The following is a 24226-nucleotide window of genomic DNA, read 5'->3' as shown; positions in this document are numbered from 1 at the left end:
TGTCCTCAGGAAAGAGGACCAGGGACCCTTGTGTCTGTTTTCTCCCTCCGACCGTTTGCAATAAGGGTCGAATACACACAACTCATACTGTTCGGAGTTACCCGCCAGCTTTGGAGTTACACACCTTCCCATTGCTGTGTTTTGTTTTGTTGTTTTGTTTTTTAATGAGAAGGCATTAAGGTGGCCACAGAGCTTGGACACAGATCAATCCAGGGGCAAATAAAGTGTTTCTATTTGTACTGGCACCAGGGGGTGTTTTAGGGGAAAGAGACTACTGAAGAACGAGTTTGAAAAGCAGGAAGCATGGTGGATGAACCCAGAGACGGGCACACCCAATGGGTGTCTGGGAAGTCACAACTTCTGTGATTGATGTGCCTCGGAACAGTTCTGCCACCTTCAGAAGGTGGCCCCCACCCTTTTTCTCATCGCTAAGGGACATCAGCAGGACACAGGGGCTGGGCCTGGCCCACCTGGAAGTCCTCTGACTTCGAGTCACCAAAGTCACACAGCCCTCTCCTCTCTGAGGTTTCATCACAGGAAACGTGACCGTCTCTTCTCGGCCTCCTGGCTGAGCTCAAGTGTAGGGACAGGGCCGTGGCTACTCCTCACCACCTGTAAACGGCTCGGCCACTGCCCCTGAGGGCGAGGGGGAACGGGGGAGGGATCCCTCCTACTTCCCACCTTTACTTCTGACCGACACTGCTTGGCTTTCCTCATCACAAGAGCACCTCCTTCTCATTCCTCGGAAGAAACTTCCTCAGTAATAGAACCTGCTTTTATTCCCCTCCTCCCATAGAAGGAATACTTTCATGATCAACAAACTCACCGTGGCAGAATCTACACCCCTTCCCGCCCCTCTGCCCACGCCCTCTGTCCCCCACACACCCACCGTGTGCAGGACCAGCGCCTGCGTTTGCTGAGCGCTCCCTCGGTCATCTCTGCCGGGGCGGGGAGCAGAGCAGCCTCCCCTCAGTGGCTCTGACTGTCCTCTCTAAAAGCCAGATCTGCTCAGTGGCTTCCCAAGATGCCCCAGAAAGGGCGGGGAAGGGAGGGGAAAGGGGAGGGGAGATTCCTGCCGAGACCAAGGCCAGCAGGTCCTGTGAGGAGCCGGCCTGACCCGGGTCCCGCGGCCCCCGCCCCAGGGGATTTGAGGTCTCACCACAGATGTTCCCGCTCTGCCACTGCCGGACAGAACCACGGACGAAGGACAAAGGCCATTGTGGCGTGGGACTAATAACCAGGAGGGCCTCTGACCGGTGTAAGCCGCCAAACCTTCCCACGGCCTGGTGGCGTGTGGACTGGAGGAGGCCATACACACAAAACCAACATGGGGTTTCCCGCCAGCGAAGGGTCTGCCAGACCGGGTGGCGGGAGCCGATGCGGAGGCACCGTGACGACCCTCACTGTCATCGTCCCTGAGCCCCGTGTCCTCTGGCCTCCCCGGTGAACATCCCTCCCACCGGTCGCGTCCGTCTGCTGGAATCTCTTTTTTTAAAAAAATCTCTTCCGCCCTGGCCGGTTGGCTCAGCGGTAGAGCGTCGGCCTAGCGTGCGGAGGACCCGGGTTCGATTCCCGGCCAGGGCACACAGGAGAAGCGCCCATTTGCTTCTCCACCCCTCCACCACGCCTTCCTCTCTGTCTCTCTCTTCCCCTCCCGCAGCCAAGGCTCCATTGGAGCAAAGATGGCCCGGGCGCTGGGGATGGCTCCTTGGCCTCTGCCCCAGGCGCTAGAGTGGCTCTGGTCGCAACATGGCGACGCCCAAGATGGGCAGAGCATCGCCCCCTGGTGGGCGTGCCGGGTGGATCCCGGTCGGGCGCATACGGGAGTCTGTCTGACTGTCTCTCCCCATTTCCAGCTTCAGAAAAATGAAAAAAAAAAAAAAAAAAAAAATCTCTTCCATCAGTGAATATCTTACGACCTTTCTTTTTGTAAAAAAATGTTTTACTATGAAAAAAATCGCATTGTCTATAAAGGGACAAGGGACATCCAACACCTCCCACCTGCCAGTCATCCAGCTCCAGCAATTACCAACACGTGTGGCCAGTCGGGCTCAGCTGTCGCCCCAACTCTCGCCTGCGAGGGTGTCGTCAGCCAAGTCTGAGACAACACCCCACTCTTCTTGTACGTACACCAGTAAGCATCGTTTTTTAAAAAATAAAAACATCTTTTTTAAACTGATTTTAGAGAGAAAGAAAGGAAGGGGGGGGCAGAGAGAGAAAGAGAAACGTTGGTTTGTGCCTGACCTGTGGTGGCGCAGTGGATAAAGCGTTGACCTGGAAATGCTGAGGTCGCCGGTTCGAAACCCTGGGCTTGCCTGGTCAAGGCACATATGGGAGTTGATGCTTCCTGCTCCTCCCCCCTTTCTCTCTCTCTCTCTCTCTCTCTCTCTCTCTCTCTCTCTCTCTGCCATTCTAACTCTCTCTCTTCTCTAAAATGAATAAATAAAAATTAAAAAAAAAAAAAGTGTAATTGAGGTTTAAAAAAAAAAAAAGAAAGAAACGTCGGTGTGTTGTCCCCGTCGCTCACGCCATCGCTGGCCGATTCTCGCAGGTGCCCTGACGGGGAATGGGACCCGCAGCCTCGGCGGGTGGGGACGACGCTCTAACCGACAGGTCAGCACGCATCTTCCACAGGATGTTTTAGACACGCAGGATCACAAGGCCTTCTTTATCGCTCTGCACAAAGACGGACGCTAATTCCTTCCATTCCTCTAAAACCCAGCCGGCGTGAGAAGCCCCAGCTGCCTCGTCCGGTCACGACGCACACCGGGCCGCCCGCCCCGTCCTGCGGCCGCGATCTCTGCTGACAGCGGGGCCGCCCCACCGACCTGGGCCTCGCGCATGCGCAGGGGGCGCGGCCGCCGACCTGGGCCTCGCGCATGCGCAGGGGGCGCGGCCACCGACCTGGGCCTCGTGCATGCGCAGGGGGCGCGGCCACCGACCTGGGCCTCGCGCATGCGCAGGGAGGCGCGGCCACCGACCGACTGTCGCATCCGCTGCCCGCACACTCTGGGGACACAGAATTGGCGCAAACCGGCCGGAGCGCGCCGCCGCCACGGGAAATCGAGTTCCCAGCCAGTCGGCGAGGCGGAATCCGGAGCAAACACCGGGCGTGGTCACGGCAGCTGCCGCTTCACCAGGGTTCCCTTGGAGACGGCAGACTCGGGGCACTTCCCGCCTCCCTGACTGACAGCCACGCGGTCCTGTCGTGAAGGACTGAGGGTGGGCGACCGGGGCTGCCGGGACCTCTGTGTTCGTGCAGGCGGAGCAGCGGTGAGGAAAGCATTGGTGTTTCTACAGCTGCGACAAGATGCTGTGTTTGCAAATGGGGAAGAGAGAGCCCACTTTGTATTTAGCACGGACGTCCGTGCAACTAAAAACCAGAAAGGGCCCTGGCCGGTTGGCTCAGCGGTAGAGCGTCGGCCTGGCGTGCGGGGGACCCGGGTTCGATTCCCGGCCAGGGCACATAGGAGAAGCGCCCATTTGCTTCTCCACCCCCCCCCCTTCCTCTCTGTCTCTCTCTTCCCCTCCCGCAGCCAAGGCTCCATTGGAGCAAAGATGGCCCGGGCGCTGGGGATGGCTCCTTGGCCTCTGCCCCAGGCGCTAGAGTGGCTCTGGTCGTGGCAGAGCGACGCCCTGGAGGGGCAGAGCATCGCCCCTGGTGGGCAGAGTGTCACCCCTGGTGGGCGTGCCAGGTGGATCCCGGTCGGGCGCATGCGAGAGTCTGTCTGACTGTCTCTCCCCATTTCCAGCTTCAGAAAAATACAAAAAAACAAAAACAAAAACAAAAAAACAAACCAGAAAGGGAAAACATGAGCTTGCAGAGTGGGAAGACCCAAATATGGGGCACTGGAGGGGGGGGGGGGGTTTGTCTCTGCAGACGGTCCTTGCGAGTGTATGTAGAAACGTCTGAAATTTGGCGTGTATGTGCGAGGGGGTGAAGTCTATGCCTTCTAACCTCTCTTGACAGAATAGTTTTAGCCCTTCAACTTAGAAAAGGAAAATACTGAGAAATAACGTTTAAGAAAAGCTGTTCACCTGTCACTACCAGGTCCTTACTACTTGAAAAATAATTTGACCAAAACCACCATGAGATACTGTCACACATCCATCAGGGTGGCTACTATATATAAAAAAAACAAACAAAATAGCCCTGGTCAGTTGGCTCAGTGACAGCGCATTACCCTGGTGTGTGGATGTCCTGGGTTTGTTCCTGGTCAGGGCACACAGAAGCACCAATCTGCTTTTCCACCCCTCCCCCTCTTGCTTCTCTCTCTCTCTCTCTCTCTCTCTCTCTCTCTCTCTCTCTCTCCCTCTCTGTCTCTCTCTTTCTCCTCCCCTCTTGCAGTCATTGCTCAATAGGAGCGAGTTGGCCCCAGATGCTGTGTATGGTTCCATGGCCTTCACCTCAGGTGCTAAGAAGAGCTCAGTTGCTGAGCAACGAAGCAACACCCTAGATGGGTAGAGCATCGCCCCCTAGTGGTCTTGCTGGGTAGATCCTGGTCTGGGTACATGCAAGAGTCTGTCTCTCTGCCTCCCCTCCTCTCACTGAATAAAAAAACAAACAAAATGTCCCCCAGAAAATAACAAGTGTAGAGGATGTGGAGAGCTCGGAGCCCTTGAGCCCTGCTGATAGGCACGAAAAGCTGGTGGGGTGGCCACTGAAGAAAACAGTACCGTACCACCTTGAAACTTAAAAGCAGAACTACCTACCATATCATCTATTGTTTCCAGGCAAGTCTAAATGACAATCAGACTTGAAAATCCTACCGCTTTTGTTTAAAAGTAGACTAATCACTAAATACCATGCTCCCTTACTTCCCAGTCCTGGTCAGAACACCAAAACCAGTTTATTTCTAGCCTATGGAAGAATGTCTACGCTTCCGAGGTAACACCAGTGACCGAAATCTGACTTAAATACATTTTCCATTAAAATGGATGTTTCCAAAGAGGCCACCTGGATGGTTTCAAGCAGCAAAAAATGTATTTACTGACTTTGGGCATTTCCTGTCTCCACTCATCTTCCAAAACTTAGTGCTTCTTGTTTCTACTAAAAAAATACTGAGGATCTTGATCTATGAAAGCAAAAAAGCTTATCTGCTTTACTAAAACATGGTAAATTTGTCTATATCAAGCTTCCCACCCCCTCCCCCCACACACACAGAAATCAAAGGAAAAGTTTAAACTATAAGATTTAATAACTAAGTTCTTAACAGGCACAAGCCATTATTTCTTGTATCCCCCACAATAATTTGCACGTAGCCAGGGCTTCATGAACTACATTAAATGGACTTTATTAGCCCATTCCACTAAAAAAATAAAAATCTATAGTCATCTGAAAAAATCCCCCTTTTGTATGCAAACTACTCAGTATGATTTACTTATAGGTACCCCAAATTATAACTCATGTGCTTGGATATGCCTAAGAAACAAGCTGACTGAAAGTCTAGAGAGGGGCATTCAAATCCTAGCCCCAAAAGCTTAATTTTCCTTACCACCGCATAAAAATATATATTGGCAAAGAGGCTTCAAAAGCTCTGGACCCGTTCCCATTCTAGCTGCTATACACTAGCAATGCCCTTTAAAATTCACCTGCTGCTCTGGACGTCTCAGAAAAGTCGGGGCGCGACTCTAGGGAAATAAGGCAGAAACCACGGGAGAGGTGAAGACCGCCCCGCGCCCCGCACTTGAACTGTGCCCGTGGGGAGTGGGGGCTGAGAGTAAGGAGTTAATGAGCCTCTTCCAGTGGAGAGCTCGCTGTGCGGGAGGAGTGAGGCTCCCCGGCGGGAGAACAAAGCGGGGGGACAGGGGCGCCTACAGCAGGGCTTCCCAATCTGCAGCTTCAGAATCGGCGGGAGACCCCGGGGACCCTCGGGGTGGCTGTGCCCGGGGCTCAGACTGTCTCAGCAGGTCTGGGGAGGAAGCGGAGAACCTGTGTTTTCCACAGGCTTCCAGGTGACGCTGGCCGCTCTCCCGAGCACCCCCATTCTAGAGAGCTGACACAACGGGGCGCCCTGCGGGCGGCGTGCCCTCGGATTTTCTCAGTCTCTGGAATTCCCGGGAAAACGGAAAAGTCGTTCAACCTGAAGCCCAGGGGGCGTTACAAATGGTTCTGCGTCAAAGACAGAAGAGAGGAGAAAAGCTGGTGACGTGGACAGTGGCATCTTTAGGGAGACCAACCGAGCGAGCTTCCCGGAGTGAGCCGGGGTCCCGGGCCTAAACGCACCGGCATCCTGACTCGGATGCAGCCGACGTGGAGTGGGCCGCACGCAGCCTTCCCACGCTAAACCACCCCAAAGGGCAGCCTGCCGTGTTCCGAACATTCTGGTGACCCGGACGCCTCTGTCCCGGCCTTCTCATCTGCGCTTGGACAAGAGCCTATGCAAACGCCCGCATCTCAGTGCAGCGTCCCTTGGAGACTACCTTGCTAAACTAACGCCCGATGCAATACGGACACTCCGAGGGCCTCGGTCGACTTTGGAAAAACAAGGACACAAAGAATCAACGAAACGTGAAGACGGAGAGGCGTGCCCGTCACACGAGACAAACAGCTCCCGTTTCTGGGCTGGTTCTCCAGGCGCGTCACAGACTTCTTAGATGGCTCTCAGGTGGCTGGAGGTGACACTCATGACACTGTCACGTCCCTGGAACCACCAGCAAGCACTGAACATGCAGCTCAGTGATGGAGGGAGCATGGCTTCCTCAAACAGCTACGTACTCTGGAGAGCCATCCACATATCCCGGTCAAAGATCACTCCGCGAACACGAGTGAAGTCACATGGTAATGCTTCTATTTTCACAGACAGAAAACATACATATCCAGCCGTCTCCAAGCCGTGCTTGGATGAGCTCAAGAGAAAAGATACTTTCAGGTCATTACACATTCAATTCAAACAGGCGCATCTCTGGAACAAACCACGTGGAGGAATCACCACGCCACGGAGGTTTCCACGTGCGCAGTGAACATATCAACCAAGTGAAATAAGGAACACACCAAACTGAACACGCAGATAATAGGATCCCTACACCAATGAGATTTTATGATAGTCCATTTCCCAAGTGTTACTCTTTTCTGTGTAACCAGACCTCTTCCTGGGCCGTCGATTTGCAGGAAAGACGGGGCTCTGTCTGCTCTGGCCGGCTAACAAAACTGAATCTAATAGTTCCTTAGCAACTGCAGATGCTTTCAAATCCTCTGGCTAGTCTCTCCTTGATAGCGGACAACTGTCTCAAGCTTTTTTTAAGTGTGGTAACGCCCAAGTCAAGGTTTCGTGACGTGTAATCTCAATTTGTGACGATTCCTGGCCTCAATTCAGAGTCCCTGGAAAGGCTGAGGTCCTGTTACAGAACGCCAAATTCAGAAAGGTCAGCCCGTGGCTGAAATGACCGGAGCGAGGCCAGAGTATGCAATGCCTCACTCGACAATAATGAAACCTGCCGGGGTAAGGTGACTTTGTTTCCAGACAGGCAGGAGTGGGAAGGACTAGCTGGAGCCCTCGCCAACGCGGAAGTGTCACCACTTCCCGCCGAGAGCGTCACGGGCGCGGACGCTTGGTTTCCAGGGTGGTCCTGGGGACCCTGGCCTCCGCCGGCTGTACCCTGAGAAGCTCGGCGCTGAGCTGTACGGGGCCCGTGGCATCTCCCTTCCTCACTTACCGAGATTCTGCCACATGCTGAAAATCTCACAGCCCATCGTCACCCGCATGTCCCCGTACCTGGAACAGAAGAGAACAGAACACAAACCTGACCCAGTACCTCTGGAACAAAGACGTATCCCTGTCCCTTTTAGGGTAAAACCTATCGTTCTGAGTTAAAAGGCGGTAAGGGTTTAAGTCAAGGTGTTTCAGGTCCACATCTTCCTGCCTCGAGTTCAGACCTTCGCATAAATAAATCCTTGAGTAAACCAGCTCTGCCTCATGATTTCCCTTCGGTCATCACTGTGAATCCCAAAAAGACTGAGAACCAAAAAAAAAGTTTAACTAAGTTCAAAATACGGAAATTCCCAGAAAAGATTTGCCTCTTGTCCTCTTGGTCATGACCTCTCCATCGTGACTCCCAGTTACGGACATCTGGCTTACCAGCCATTTCAGCTGAACGCCCTTTAAAAGGCACCCCCCACCCCCCCCACCCCTAAGCTTCACATTTCCCCCGGACCACCCACGGGCACTTACTTTTCTAGCACCTTTTTCTTTTTGGAAGGGGTGAACATCTCCAGCTGCAGGCACAACTGGTTTATAAAAATGACCGCGAGGTAAAAGTAGGAATCCCAGATCTAAAACGAGAATGAAAGGTTTAAAGGCTACTACGGTGTGACAGTTACGGACAGGTGAAGGGTCAGGATGTCAGGGGCTGGCTTGCAGAGTGGGAAGAGGGCGGGTATGACAGCTGTCACACTGGTCCTGAGCTGGTAACAGCAGAGGCAGGGCATGGGAACACGGGGGTGCCTGACACCCCTCTCTTGACTTTTACATGTGCCTTCAACGTTCCAGCAACAAAGAAGTTAAACTAAATAGATGCTCTGCTTTTCCACGTGGCTCCAAAGCTGCCTGCCAGGTTGCATGAGCTCTCTGGTCTACGCTAAGTGCCAGGTGTCTTGTTTCTCTTATAAACCGTGTGTATCTAAGGAGACACAGGGATAGGATGAACTACTTCACTCCCATGTGAATTCATTTTTGGAATTCCTTTCACTGTAGAACTAAAACAAACAAATAAACAAACAAAAAAAACTGCACACTCTTCTCTGGAAATGCTACTTTCTTTAAATTCAGACAATATTTAGGAATTCCCTGCTGAGAAAAGTCTTTCGAGTCAAAGTTTTCTTATCCCCAAAATAGCATGAGGAAGAGATCGGAATAAAATTCCTGGCAATAAACTTGACGAAAAGCGTGTAGGATACAATAAAAGGAAACGATTTCTCAACGACACCAGGCAAAATTAAAAATAAGGAGAAATGTGTTTTAAAGTATTAATATCTTTCATTCGTAAAGAGATCTCACACATAAAATGTATGCTACCGCCCCAGGAAAATAATGAAGAAAAGTCTAGAACGAAGAGTTCACAAAATATGCATTTTTGTCAATAACTAGTCTATAACTAAGAACTAGCAACTAATCTAATATTTAGCAAAAAAAAAAAAGCAAATTAAAGCAAAAAAGATTTTCTCCCTCATCAAATTTTATAAAATAAATGCTGCCTCTTCCAGGGTTGGTGTAGATAAAGGTAATCAAATGACTGGTACAATCTTTACCTCAATAATTCCACTTATAACTATGTATTCAAAGAAATAATTAGGGATATATGGCAAGTTTTATTTTGTAAGAATGCACATAAAAAGAGTAATTTATAAGAACAAAATACTGGAAACATACTGAGTATTAAAATGTAGAGCTCTGATTATGAAATTTTGATATGTTAATGATTATAAGGTATGCTATAAAGAAATATTATGTAACTATCAAAGTTGCATTGGCTTTTATTGTATCTGTTTTTTTGTTTTGTTTTGTTGTATTTTCTAGTTACCCAATAAGGGCATTTTATTCAATGTTTAATGTGAAAGTGTTTATTTAAAAAAGAATAGAAAATAAAGATGACGGCCCTGGCCAGTTGGCTCAGTGGTAGAGCGTCGGCCTGGCATGCAGGAGTCCCGGGTTCGATTCCCGGCCAGGGCACACAGGAGAAGCACCCATCTGCTTCTCCACCCCTCCCCCTCTCCTCCTCTCTGTCTCTCTCTTCCTCTCCCGCAGCCGAGGCTCCATTGGAGCAAAGTTGGCCTGGGCGCTGGGGATGGCTCTGTGGCCTCTGCCTCAGGCTCTAGAATGGTTCTGGATGCAACAGAGTGACGCCCCAGAGGGGCAGAGCATCGCCCCCTGGTGGGCATACTGGGTGGATCCCAGTCGGGCACATGCGGGAGTCTGTCTGACTGCTTCCCCGTTTTCAGCTTTGGAAAAATGAAAATAAATAAATAAATAAATAAATAAGAAAATAAAGATGACAAAAACATGGACATCATTAAGAGGGAAAGCCAACACAGGCCCCGCCCATCTCTTTAACATCTGTTGTTTAAAAAATAGGATATCAAGAATTCTTCAAGGCCCAGGCACGTCACATTAAATTACATATGTAGAATTCTGCCTTAAAGAATCTTACTCATCTTTCCTTTTTTTCATTCATTTATTCTGAAGAAAATGGGAAGATGAAAAAGTAAAGGGAGAAATGGGTGTGCTCTGTAACTGTTCCCTCCATGTAATTCTCTTTTAAACTACGTCTTAGAGACGTTGTGTTCCAAGTTCCCCTTTGTCACATGTGGGGGAACACAGAGAAAAGAAAAACAAGAATTAAAAATTTGGTGACAATAAACTGTCTCTTCTCAAGCACCATAATATGCACCAGGTTGATCAGTATGAGTATAGCCCTAATTTGGTCACAAGTATAATGATAACTCTTCTAATACTATTCACAATTAAAACTTATAGGGCCCTGAGATTAATCTGAGGTAGATGGAATCAATTTAAATACCTAGTATCAAGAGAAAACACATACAGGAGGTAATTTCTCAAGCACCACGTGAAACCTTTTACCCCAAGTCACAGTCACATAAATGATACCCACCTTATAATCAAAGTTTTCATTTAAGAAGTTCTTACGAAGAGCGTCGGACAGGTAGAGAACCGTTGTGATGATAACACTGGCAATCAAAAAGAATACACAGTGAGTTAGAAACCCCGCACATTAATGAGAACCTTTTACTAGATGAGAATGAAAAAAAACCACTGAGATAAAAGAATACCTTCAGTAAGCATGTGGAACAAAATTAGGTGATTCACATTTGGGAGAAAAAAATAAAACGAGAAAGAAAGCAGGTTCTTTATAAAGGATACTCAGAAAGATCTATGATTCCATATGACGCAGGTGGAAACAATCTCTTGTTGTTTCATCAACAAGATATAATATCCCGTATTTGATGAACAGGGAAGATACTAGACTTCTTAAAAAATACGGAAAGGCCATGGAGCCCAAAGAGGACAAGGACAGGAACGATGACAGAGACGCTGAGTGTGCGCCCACTGTCTTGTCTCCACTCTCCCGTCCAAGATGTTAGGGGGCAGAGTCCCCCTCTGCAGGGACAAGACCCCCACTGCAGACACAACGGCCGGCTGTGGGCTGCAGGACCGTCTCTAACCCGGCACTGTGCTGCGTGAAACTGACTGACTGTCACAGCGATTCAGAGAACGGGACACCTCGGGCCGGAGGAACCAGGGAAAGCCCGACAGAGGGGACGCATGCAGCCCCAAGTATCCCGTGAGGGAGACTAAAAAAGGAGTTGGTGAGCATTCTTTTTTTTTTCTTTTTTTTTTTCATGATTTATTTATTGATTTAAATTTATTGCGTTTACATAGATTCAAGTGTCTGACCGAATACATCCTCCCGCACCCCCGAATTCCCCTCAACATCCTTCTTGCCCCCTCCCCCAACACCCTCCCCGCTTTCCTCCAGGATTTGCTCTTCTGCTCTCTATAATGCTGTTATGTATATATAATTTCACCAAGCTCTTTCCCTTCTCTGATCTCATCCTCTCATCCCCTTTCCCTCTGTCCGCTTGCCCACTGGTCCCTTTGATGCCTCCTCTGCCTCTATTCTGTTCCTCAGTTCACATTGTTCATTGGATTCTTGGTGAGCATTCTTGATGAATTCTAAAGTTAGATAATCTGTTCAAAATCTGTTCCTTTCTGTAGCCGTACGAGTCTATGTTTAAAACTGAATGCATTCCCAATGGGTTCATGTAATGCTAGCTACCGTGTTCCATTCATACGACCAGAAACCCAGCACTGATGTACAGACGGTGGACGCTTTAAAAAGCTGTTTGTGGCCCTGGCCAGTTGGCTCAGCGGTAGAGCGTCGGCCTGGCGTGCAGGAGTCCCGGGTTCGATTCCCGGCCAGGGCACACAGGAGAAGCGCCCATTTGCTTCTCCACCCCTCCCCCTCTCCTTCCTCTCTCTCTCTTCCCCTCCCGCAGCCAAGGCTCCATTGGAGCAAAGATGGCCCGGGCGCTGGGGATGGCTCTGTGGCCTCTGCCTCAGGTGCTAGAATGGCTCTGGACGCAACAGAGCGACGCCCCAGAGGGGCAAAGCATCGCCCCCTGGTAGGCGTGCCGGGTGGATCCCGGTCAGGCGCATATGGGAGTCTGTCTGACTGCCTCCCCGTTTCCAGCTTCAGAAAAATGAAAAAAAAAAAAAAAAAAAAAAAAAAAAAGCGGTTTGCCCCTTTCTGAGACGCATGTGTCCTGGCATGCCTGTGATGGGGTGAGTCCCAGTTCTCCCAACGGGATCTGCAGTGGAAGGGAATAGCTGTGCGATTACCCCCTCCCCAGGAAAAACAAAATGGAACAGGAAACACCCCACCAACTTCACACCTTGCTTATCCTACTGGCCAAATACAGACGAGAAGAGTGTTTACTAATCAGAAAAATACTTACAGTCTTTGAAGGACATAAAAGTTCACTGTTTTGTTATCTACTGGGAAACTCACAGTTACAGCCTTCCGGAGGCAGTAAGGACACATTACGGGGCAAAGGGGTGGGACAACTGAGTGGCGAAGTTGAAGGCAAAGTAAAGGGAAAGAGAAGAAAACAACCGTGTCCTGAGCGGCTCTACCAGGAGCGGGAGCCGTGGCACACGCGTGTGCACTTTACATGTCACCTATGTCTTTCGGGGAACCTTCCTGGGAAAGGTACGTATCGGTCAAGCCAATGAGATTGAGAAGTCCTGGGGTGTCTTCAGCCCCCAAAACGTAGGTGTGCATTTCATCTCAAAGACGAAAGTAAGTTACCCGCAGGCAACAGCAGAGAGTGGCAATCTTCCACTGACACTGGCAAACTCAATGATGCTAACGAACACATCTTTCAAGTTCCCCAAGGAGTTTTAGTAGAATCTTCACTAAACGAAACCGGAGGTTAATGATCAGAAAATGGGACGCTCTCAGGCAAGGAAGCAGTTCTCTGCTCAGCATCTGGGAGAAAAATCTCTGGGTCTCTCAACTGAAGGGAGAAAATCCTGCATCCTTACTATGCGGTTCTACGTTAGGCACCAGACAACAATTTGCTGAATGAAGGGGTCAACAAAGGGATGGGTGACTTCCCCTGAGAGCCGTGGATTCCACAAATCCTTATTTGCTACACGGATGTCATTTGAAAGCTAAATTGGTTCAAGGTAACCAGTCAGCTAAATAATTCAGCATTTGTTGGGGAAAAAACCACACACGTACACACACAATAAATGGGATGTTTGAAGCCAACATGCTCACAAGATAGAGAATAAGGCCCTGAAATTTCGACCACAGGGCCAAAGAGTTCTTCTCCCTCTTTCCCCGGGAAGCAGGTCTGCTCTAAGAGCTATCTCCTTGAAAACACGCACGAGGCTCTGTGCCTCTGGCTTTGGGGCTGCGTTTTGCAATGCGCACGGGGAGAGGGTGGGCGGGCGCTCGTCTCGAAGGGTCCTGTATTTCTGGCATTTCGTCTTCATCCTCCATATGTTCCTTCTCTCTCGGATTGAGCCCTTGTCCTCATTCGAAACATCTACCGAGGACTTGCAGTGGGCTCCATCCATAGAACTTGGCGGGCAAGCCAGCCCGAGAAGCCTTGTTTCTCGTCCTTGTGAAATCCCACCCCAGTAGATCCACGGCTGGGTGGGGGGAGCGGGGGTCCGGCCATAGCTTCCAGCCGGACTTCTCGTTAAGCAGGGAAGCTCCAGGATTTGAGAAGCCACAAGGTTATGGGCCAAAGTTAAGGGCATTTAACGTACTTGAAAACACAGGAAGAACCATCCCATAACATATATTTTGAGGGATGAACCATTGATTTTTTTTTTTTTCAGTTGAGCTCAAGGATAGGGCAATGGTGACTTCTCAGCCAGACACTATTAATTCGACGTGTATTAAGCACACAGCTGGGCAAAGTGGGAGTCTGGGCTAAAATGCCTCTTTGAGGGGGGCTGGCCACAGGTTTGCCTAGGAAACAGCGGCGAAGTTCAAAGACGGAGACTGAATCCCTCAGCCTGCTCTACGCCGCTCAGCAAAGCGGGGACTTACTCTCCCCAGGGTATGCTCTTATTTAAAGACTTATTTATGGGCTCCACTGCACTTAAAAAGCAGGGAACATCTCGTGTGCTGTCATAATTTGAGTGAGATACAGGCAGGGTGGGTAGGTGAGGAGGAGAGAGAAAGGAGGTTGTGGGCCAGCACAGAGAAGGCGGTCTGTTCCAACCTGCCGGGTGCTACGCCGGGCCCTGCAGTCGGTCTCTGAGCTAGGCTGGACTGGCCGCTGTTGGCCCGGCCCTGGCCCCAGCCCTGACCCCAGCTCCTGGGAGAAGGGGTGCCGGATTCCTTCTGGCCAAGACTCAGGAGGCAACAAAGTGAGATCACTGCATTTAGCAAAGGCTAACGGCCTTGTCCTTGGCTTTGCTAGGGATGCAATCTTCTGTTTAGATGTTTAACACAGAGCCCATCTCAGACAAAACTGTATCCTTTTGTGGCAAACACAGCAGATGAGCATTTTGAACACAACATGCTTACTCAAAGACAGAATCTAGACTTCCAGATCTATGGGATCGTGACGCCTTCATAAACAGTGTAGAGAGGGGGTTTTATGGGAGGGGGGAGGGGGGTTGGTGGGGAGAAAGAAACAACATTTAATATAAAAAAGCCACATGGTTGTCATGGTTTCAGGAAGCTCAAGCAGCGCCTGTGTACGTAAGAAGTAAAATGTCAAATCTGTTTGAATTCCTGCCACTTGAAAATGCTAATTCAAGCCAAAATGCCGCTCTGCATACGGGGTGCACAGAATGACCCAACGAAGATGCTGTGTGGTGAGCTCAGCGGCTGGAACCCCCCCACCCCGCCCCACCCAGCTCCCGGGAGCAGCTCACAGCCCCGCCCCCAGGTCCCCAGGAGACATCTGGTCAGAAGCCCAGATCCGTGACCAACAGCTCCCACGTAAACCTGCGGCACCTGGACATCCAGATGAGGAAACGGTTGGTTCTGCTCACAGGCATCCAACCAAGCAGACTGAGGTCTACAGAGAGCTGTCAGGAGTTGCACTCAGTGCGTCTTCTGAAGGAAAAAGCTGCCTCCACGAGAATGAGAAATGTAGCGTGCACGTCACACCAGTGGCTAAGTCTGCACGTCTTTAACACACACATTTTCAGAGCTCCACCCGCACACGTGCGTCCTGCGGCACGAGCGGTGACCGGCATTACCAGATCAAAATCAAATCCTCTAGTCGTGGGGTTCTTCCCACTGTCGCACCTGGGGACCTGGGGGCCTGGGGAAGAGACAGGATGTCTCTGACCTGTGGGGGGAGACCTGCAGCGTCCCACCGGCATCCTGAGCACGAGGGTGTCGGGATTTGGAGAAGGAGAGAGAGGAGGAGCAGGCAGATATGGGCATGAAGGTAGGAATGCTTGTGGAACAGGGTGAATGACAAGTGTGGTGAGAAAGATCAGGCCAGTTCCCTAAAGAACTGCATGCTCGTGCCGCATCCGCAGAGGACAGAGACGGGGGACGAGGGAGCAGGTACATCCACGACAGACTCTCCGGGACGCGCCTGCCCTCTGACCGCCCCCTTGGTCCCCTGTCCCCGGCTCCTGCTCCCTCCTTCGAGCACTGGCCTCGGGTCATCTCCCACGATTCACTGGACATGCTTAACCACAAGCTAACGTCACCAGCTCCCACCAGAGATCCGGTGCTACGTCCCGACTTCCCCAGTGCCCAGCTCCCGCTCTGAGCTTCCCCTGGAGCCTCGCCCTCAGAGGTGCGAAAGGCGTGTCCACGTTCACGCGTCCGACTCAAGGTCATCGTGCGTTATTCCCAATGCTCAGCGTGGGTCGATGCCTCATTCAGTCTACTGAGTAAAGATGAGTTAAGAAACATCAGAAATGACCAAGTGTCCAGCCACAGGGCTGGGTATATAAACCACGGTCCAGCCAGTTGATGGGAAATTATGTAACTGTGAAAAAAACATACCAAAAAAAATACACCCCGAAACAGAAAACAATAAGGGGCTCTATACGTATTAATTGGAAAGATCGCTGGGACTTTGAAAGGAAGAACCATGTGCAAAGCGTATCTATACTCCACTTCCTGTGACGTCTGTCTGACACAGAGACCCTGACACAGGAACGGTAGAAGGACACGCCAGAAAGTAACAAAGTGACCACTACAGGGATAAACAAGGGAGGGGCAGGGGGGGGGGCTTCTCAGCACACCCTCTGTTCCATCGTTTGATGTTTGAACCATGTGACTATATCACCTACTTAAAACAAACAGTAAGGAATTTTTTTAAAAAGAGTGAGAGAAAGTAATGCAGAAGCAAAGAAAAAGGGGCCCCTCCCCCCCACAGGACATGGAGATCTTGAAACTTGAGATGAAATGTAAAAGTCACTTTGTACCCAGCCGCACCCCCAGCCCCTGAGCTTCAGCCCATCAAGGTGAACGTCTTACTTGTTAGCCACGAGGCCCAGCCCCTGAGCTTCAGCCCATCAAGGTGAACGTCTTACTTGTTACTTACTTGTTAGCCACGAGGCGCATCACCGTCCAGTCCTTCGGGAACATCTCCGGGCGGATCAATATCCGGAACACGGTGAATAGCTGCAGCAGGAAGTCCTGGGATGAGGAGGAAACAGACCATTTCACCGAGTTATTGTAACACAGGGACGCATGCGCACACAGGTGCACGCATGTACACAGTTACGTGCACACACAGATACACACACAGGTGCATGCACACAAAGGTACACGCACACACAGGCACAAATACAAGTGCGTGCACACACTGGTACACATGCACACACTGGTGCACGCACACACAGATATACACACAGAGGTACACGCACACCACAGGTACGTGTGCACACGGCACACACACACACAGGTGTACAAACACAGGTGCACACACACACAGCTACGTGCACACGTAGGCACGTGCGCGCACAGAGGTACATGTGCACACACAGATACGCACACACACACAGGTATGTGTGCACACACAGGCACACACACAGGCACACACACACAGGTGCGTGCACACAGAGGTACACGCACACCACAGGTACGTGTGCACACAGGTGCACACACACAGCTACGTGCACACATAGGCACGTGCACACACACAGGTACCTGTGCACACACAGATACGCACACACACACAGGTATGTGCACACACACACACACAGGTGCGTGCACACACAGGTACACGCGCACACACAGTAATGGCAGTTAGCAGGCAGGTAGAGTCTCTCGCTTCTGTCACAGAACCATCTAAACCTCAGATGGTTCAACTCACGAGAACTAGGAACAGGCCTGGCTCTGTTCTGCTCCCTTCGGGTGATGGCAAAACTTAGAGAGTATGTATGTTCATTGAAAAAGCATCATCTGCAAAAGCCTGGCTTTCTCGGCGGGCATTCTGAAGATGCGGTATGGGTGTAACGCAGTCAGGCTGAGCGCACCTGTGTGTGCTGCGTGGAGATCGTACAAGCAGGGATGCACGCTGAGTCAGCCCAGTGGCCAGTGGAAAAATATTCCTTTGTATCTGAAATCCATTTCTCAATTCCAATTGAGCGTCAGGGCATTCTTCACAATTGAGCGTCCTAGAGGGCAGTGGTGTGTACCGACACCTTATCTTTCAACAGACCACCTGGAAACACTTTCCACGGGAAGCTATTGTCAGACGTGGAAACGTCTCTTCCTAAAACCTTGTGAGAGAGGGGGGCCAGAAGGCTCTATCTCATGACGCTTAGCTACCTACCTCAGGGAACAGACAGAAGGGGACCTGCCCTGCTCACAATGAGATGGGTCTAATCTAGCTTCGATTTAGATTTACTAACTAGACACCTTCCAGGATTTTCTTTTGTAACCTTAAGTGCTGCTAGAGAAATAATGTCTCTCGAACGATTTGATTGAAGGCAACATTATGGTGTTGCCTAAAACATTTTTTAAAAAGACAACCCCCAACACAAAAGTTTTTTTTGTTTTTTGTTTTTTTTGTATTTTTCTGAAGCTCGAAACGGGGAGAGACAGTCAGACAGACTCCCACATGCGCCCGACCGGGATCCACCGGGCACGCCCACCAGGGGGCGATGCTCTGCCCCTCCGGGGCGTCACCCCACTACGACCAGAGCCACTCTAGCGCCTGGGGCAGAGGCCAAGGAGCCATCCCCAGCGCCCGGGCCATCTTTGCTCCAATGGAGCCTCGGCTGCTAGAGGGGAAGAGAGAGACAGAGAGGAAGGAGAGGGGGAGGGGTGGAGAAGCAGATGGGCGCTTCTCCTGTGTGCTCTGGCCGGGAATCGAACCCAGGACTCCTGCACGCCAGACCGACGCTCTACCACTGAGCCAACCGGCCAGGGCCACAAAAGTTTTATTTATCAAATGCAACCCCACCTTCTGTTCAACATATAAACTGCCTGAATGGAAGATTACAGTTGGCACTCAAATAATCAGAAGACAGAAAGACAAACCCTAAAAAATGGAGAGACATGTGGTAGCTGTGTGAGTGTGTGTGTGTGTGTGAGAGAGAGAGAGAGAGAGAGAGAGAGAGAGTGTATCTAACACACTCTGACAGCTTCGATCAAACCTGGCAATATTTTGACAAGACGTTATCTCAGCTTCTTTGGCATCAACACCTACGCTGATGCCTGCATGCCCTGCGGACGCGCGCGCCTGCTGGGTCAGGTCTTTAAAAGGCCGGGCGGATCCCGCCCTGTCTGGAGGATCCAGCAGGGACGGTCCGGTTCCTCGGACGTACCCACTGCGGGTCAGGTGACCCTGCGACACCAGTCCAGCCCTCCCCCGGGGTCGGCAGAGCTGAGAAGCCCATTCCTTTGTAGAAAACTTACAATAAAAATAAAAGAACACTGTGCTAAAAAAAAAGAGATGTTAATCACGGCTCTGCAATTAACTAGCTCAATGAACTTGCCGATGTATTTCACCTCTTTGAAACCGAGCTCTTATACTTGAAAAATGTAAGGGTTTTAAGGTCTCTCGTACCTAGAGATCTTATTCTTTTTTAACTTTTTAAAAATATTTATTTAACTGATTTTAGCCAAAGGAAGAGAGTGAGAGAAAGAGAGAGAGAGAGAGAGAGAGAGAGAGAGAGAGAGAGAGAGGAACATCTATGTGTTTTTGTAACTGCCCTGATCAGGAATTGATCTCACAAACCCTCTGCAATTCAGGTCCATGCTCCAACCAACAGAGCTATCTGGCCAGGGCTGATTTTAAAAGGTTAATATGGTCATTTATCTATGCGTGCAATACACAGAAGTGTCCCTTATTTCTAAACTGCAGGCTGCCTCCCCAGTTAGTCACATGGACACCTTTCCCGGAGGCACTTACACAGACTTGCGTTCTGCAAGTGTTTCTCATCAGTTGCTGTGGAACAGGTCTCGTTTCAAACTCAGTGCCAATATTTCAGAGCACTAAGACCTGACTGCTAGATTCCTCAATGTCCCCCCCCCAATACATGTCCCTGGCTGTCACCTCGATGGACTGTTCAGCTCTGATCACTCAGTATGTGCTTCTGCATAGAAATGTGAAATTATTTTGCACACATAACGATAAGTAACTGATTCTTTGTATAATTAAAAAAAATTGCTATAATAATACTTCTGTTTGGATAGCATAAAGAAGTATTTTATGTGCCACTGTTTCAAAACTGGCAGCCTGGAAGCAGTTTCTTTTTTAGTTTGTTTACTTGAAAAAGCACAACACGGTAATTTAATTGTATTGAATAATGACTGCTGGTTATTATTTAAATAGGGGTTCAAAAGAAAGAAAAACAGAAGCAGGGAGGTGCTACTTCACAAAAATACTTTTTCTGCCATAGAAGAGGTTCAAGGGAAAAAAAAAAAGTTCATGTGAAAATCTTGCAAAAGAAAGTCCCCTATTCCACTAGAAGAGAAAGTAGGAGCCGTTATGATTTTTTAGTCATTCTCACTAAGGTTTATTTATTCATAGATTCTATGTGCTTTACTCGGCACTGTGGCAGAGGCTGGGGACGACTAGTGGGGTTAGGTATATTCTTTAACTTATTAAGCAAGAATGTTTGCGGACTGCCTGCCCCCTGCCACACCACCTCTTGGAGCTCACACATGGGTGAGAGAGATGAACATCCATGTAAAAACCACACAGATCCATGCGTGCATTGCCGGCTCGGGTAAGGCTGAGCGCCAGCTCTCCCACACAGTGGGAAAGTGCCCGGCAAGCCTCGGATGCGAGAGGGGACAGAGGGAAGCCCGACTGCCTGCAAAGGGCTGGGGCAAGAAGTGGAGCTGAGAGATAAACAGGAGTGATGGATGGGTGGGTGGGTTGGATGGGTGGATGGATGATGGATAGATGGATGGATAATGGATGGATGGAAGGATGGATGGATAATGGATGGATGGAAGGATGGATGGATGGATGGATAATGGATGGACGAATGGATGGATGGATGGATAAATGGATGGATAATGGATGGATGGAAGGATGGATGGATAGAAGGATGGAAGGATAGATGGATGAATGGATGGATGGATAATGGGTGAATGGATGGATAATGGATGTATAGATGAATAATGGAGGATGGATAATGGAGGATGAATAATAGATGGATAGATAGATGGATGAATGGATGGATGGATGGATGGATGGATAATGGATGGATGGATGGATGGATGGATAATAAATGGATGGATGGATGGATGGATGGATAATGGATGAATGGATGGATAATGGATGTATAGATGGATAATGGAGGATGAATAATGGATGGATAGATAGATGGATGAATGGATGGATGGATGGATGGATGGATAGATAATGGATGGATGAATGGATGGATGGATAATAAATGAATGGATGGATGGATGGATGGGTAATGAATGAATGGATGGATAATGGATGTATAGATGGATAATGGATGGATGAATCATAGGTGGATAGATAGATGGATGAATGGATAATGGATGAATGGATGAATAATGGATAATGGATGGATGGGTAATAGATGGATGGATGGATGGATGGATGGATAATAGATGTATGTATGTATGGATGGACACAAAAATGATAAATATGGAGCAAAGATAAACAAATCAATGAAAGATAAATAAATGGGGATCAATCAAAGATAAATAAAAACAGGAAGATACATAAATCTCATACTACTTCCATGGTAGGCAGTTGGGACATTTCCCGAGGGCCACGTGGGGACGGGGGGGGGGGGGGTCTGTGCAGATATGTGCAAGGATCAAATTCGGGTTTTACAAAGATTTTCTGACAATGATGTACAAAAAATTGCCTTGTGTCAACAAGCATGCTTGTATACACTCAGGACAGAGATTAGGTGTAAGAAACAGAATCTGAGAGACACGTGGTATTCTGAGATCATGAAACCTGAGTGTTCTCCAAGCACCACTCCGTGGGCTGGTGCCCGCCCGGACTCTAGAATCTTCATACTACATCAGGGTGGTTAAGTTTTTTGTGGACTGGCCTGAAGTTCCTGGCAGACCAGCGCTTGACAAACACTGAGTTAAGATATCTAGAAAAGAAAGCTTCATGAGGCAGGTAGGCAGACCAGGAAAGCGTTTCCTGGGTCAGGAGCCAGGGATGGGGACAGAGCCTTCCGGGAAAACGCTGTTTTTATTCATGACTTAGATTATAGTCAAATGTTATTTAAAAATGTGCCACAAATTTCAAATGTGTAACACCCTCAACGTTGGGTCTAAATTCAATTAAAGGGTGTTAATGATCACTGTCACAGGGAAGTACATATCTTTAACAATGACTAACAGTTAAAGCACCTTACGCAAAAATAACTCCTAAACGGCCTTCAATCCTCGAGAGCTATCGAACTCTCTTTCTGTCATAAAATAAAGATGATATGTCAAAATAATTGTAGGGGGGGGGGGGAATGGCTTGTGAAGCAGGCAGACATTTATTAAGAGCGCTGATTCAACCAACAAAGATTTAACACGGAAGACCCTGCGCTGAGGACACACGACAGACACGCTGTCTCCTCTCCCAGGGCCCACAGTCATCAGAAGTACAAGGAAACAACGGATAATTACAACACGCTGCTCTGTGCCGCTCGGGGGTGGGGGAGGCTGGGAAGGTGTCAGGAAAGCGACCCTTGGGCTTGATTTTATGTCACAAGCAGACTGCAGGGCAGGGATGGATCACTTAGGCAATGGCCATGGGCAGTGGCGGAAGAGACTTTGTAACTTGACCAAAAAAAAAAAAAAAAGAAGAAGATTCAGATGAATTACAACCATGTTTACGATAGCTAGGAATACACAACCAATTCCAAGGGGCTGGAGGGAAAGGGGTTTGGGAGGCGGTGGAGGACAAGGAGCATGGAAGGTGGTCCAAGGCTAGGAAGACCCGACCGAGACCCTGGGCTTCTTCCTGTAGGTCAGCGGTTCTCAACCTGTGGGTCGCGACCCCGGCGGGGTCGCCTAAAGCCATCGGAAAATACATAATGCATATCAGGTATTTACATTCCGAATCATAACTGTAGCAAAATTACAGTTATGAAGTAGCCACCAAATTTTTTTTTTTTGGTTTGGGGTCACCACAACATGAGGAACTGTATTGCGGGGTCACAGCATTAGAAAGGTTGAGAACCACTGCTGTAGGTGATGCAAGGTCCTCACGGTTTGAAGGTTGGACTGAGGCTTGGTCTGACATGACTCGTGAAAGGCTGTGGGCCAAGACGTGGGCGACAATGAGAGGTTCTAATAATGCTGTACGTAACGGCCAGTAGCTGCATCATCTCACGCTTGAACGCCAGTCCCACGGTTCTGTATGAAAAGTCATAATCAAGCGCAAACGGCAGTCTCACTGTGCTCCACAGGCCAAGGATATGGACAAAATTCCAGCCCCCAGGAGAAGGTGGGTGTATAATAAAACATTACTGACTACAGTACAAGGGGGGGAAAAAACCCCTAATCACTTCTGACTTCTTTTGGTCATTTCTAAAATAATGCCACATTGTAGAGAAAGGGAGACTTCAGCCCGGCAGAGCGGCAGTCCACAGGGCCTCGTGCCCACGCCTCTCCCTGACCCTGCCTCGTGCCACGCACCCACCGGACCGAGGACCACAGGGAAGGGAGGCCATGCTGTGCCCAAGCCACTGCGAAACCACTCCTACAGGGACCCTGGAGACAGCCCAGCTCTTCAGACCAGTGTGCGCTTCAAACACCACGAGTCTCAGCAGGCACCTGAGACCTACCTACCAGCTTTCTAAATTCATTTTGATTTAGAGAACCGTTGAAAAAGGCTAGGCCACATCTTTCTTTCAATTGGTAAAAAGAAAAAATAAATAAATAAAGTGACACTAGGAAGAAAGAACAATAAAAATGATCAGTCTGGAAATCACCATATATAATTCCTCAGTATCGGCTGAGCTTTAAAATGCGTATTTCCCATGATCCCACAGCCCTACTCTGGGCAGCCACTCCACGGCGATGAGGGCAGGAATCCACAGAGCCGTGTATCAAGATGCCTGTGCCCTGCCGTATCCTCTCTAGTGGGGAAAATCAGAAACTCCTGAATGCCCATCACAGGAGAATGGTTACATCCTGCAGCATACAATGAGACAGAGAAGAACGAATGATGTCGTGGACTACTTCATAGCCACGATGTAGGACTGTATGAAAAAGTGCAACCAATGTGAATAGTACGATTCCATTAAAAACTCGTGTGTGTGTGGGGGGGGGTGTGTGGGTGTGTGTGTGAGTGTGTGCGTGTGTGTGTACACAGCATAGAAAATAGTCTGTGGGGACACAGCCCTGTGTGAACAGTAGTTGGAGGAGCGGGGGACATACAGGTTGACTTAGTTCTTTAAACCAGTAGGGTTGTGAGAGATCTTTTTGATTTTTTTCAGTGAGAGAGAGACAAGTAGACAGGAAAGGAGAGAGAAGAGAAGCATCAGTTCTTTGTGTGGCACCTTAGTTGTTCATTGATTGCTTTCTCATATGTACCTTGCTTGACCCAGGGGCTACAGCAGACCAAGTGATCCCTTGCTCAAGACAGTGACCTTGGGCTTCAAGCCAGCGACCATGGGGTCATGTCTATGATCCCACGCTCAAGCTGCTGACCCTGTATTCAAGCCAGAGACCTCGGGGTTTCAAACCTGGGTCCTCAGTGTCCCCGGCTGATGCTTTCTCCACTGCACCCCCACCTGGTCAGGCAAAGTGTCTA

General features: G+C 49.4%; 1 protein-coding gene across 4 annotated transcripts in view; it reads right to left on the bottom strand.

The window, feature by feature from the left end:
- The window catches only part of DOCK4 (dedicator of cytokinesis 4), a 353243-nt gene that overhangs the window by 59494 nt on the left and 269523 nt on the right, over positions 1-24226 (bottom strand). For all 4 annotated transcript variants that reach the window (XM_066354464.1, XM_066354467.1, XM_066354466.1 and 1 more), the window contains exons 27-30: positions 16559-16653; positions 10609-10684; positions 8172-8272; positions 7657-7715 (exon numbers count right to left, since the gene is read on the bottom strand). In XM_066354464.1, coding sequence (XP_066210561.1) covers positions 7657-7715; positions 8172-8272; positions 10609-10684; positions 16559-16653 — 331 coding nt within the window. The remainder of the gene's footprint in view (positions 1-7656; positions 7716-8171; positions 8273-10608; positions 10685-16558; positions 16654-24226) is intronic.

Source organism: Saccopteryx leptura, chromosome 12 (assembly GCF_036850995.1).
Source record: "Saccopteryx leptura isolate mSacLep1 chromosome 12, mSacLep1_pri_phased_curated, whole genome shotgun sequence".
Taxonomy (NCBI): domain Eukaryota; kingdom Metazoa; phylum Chordata; class Mammalia; order Chiroptera; family Emballonuridae; genus Saccopteryx; species Saccopteryx leptura.
The sequence above is the reverse complement of the archived record's forward strand: the minus strand, read 5'-3'. Positions and strand labels throughout refer to the sequence as shown.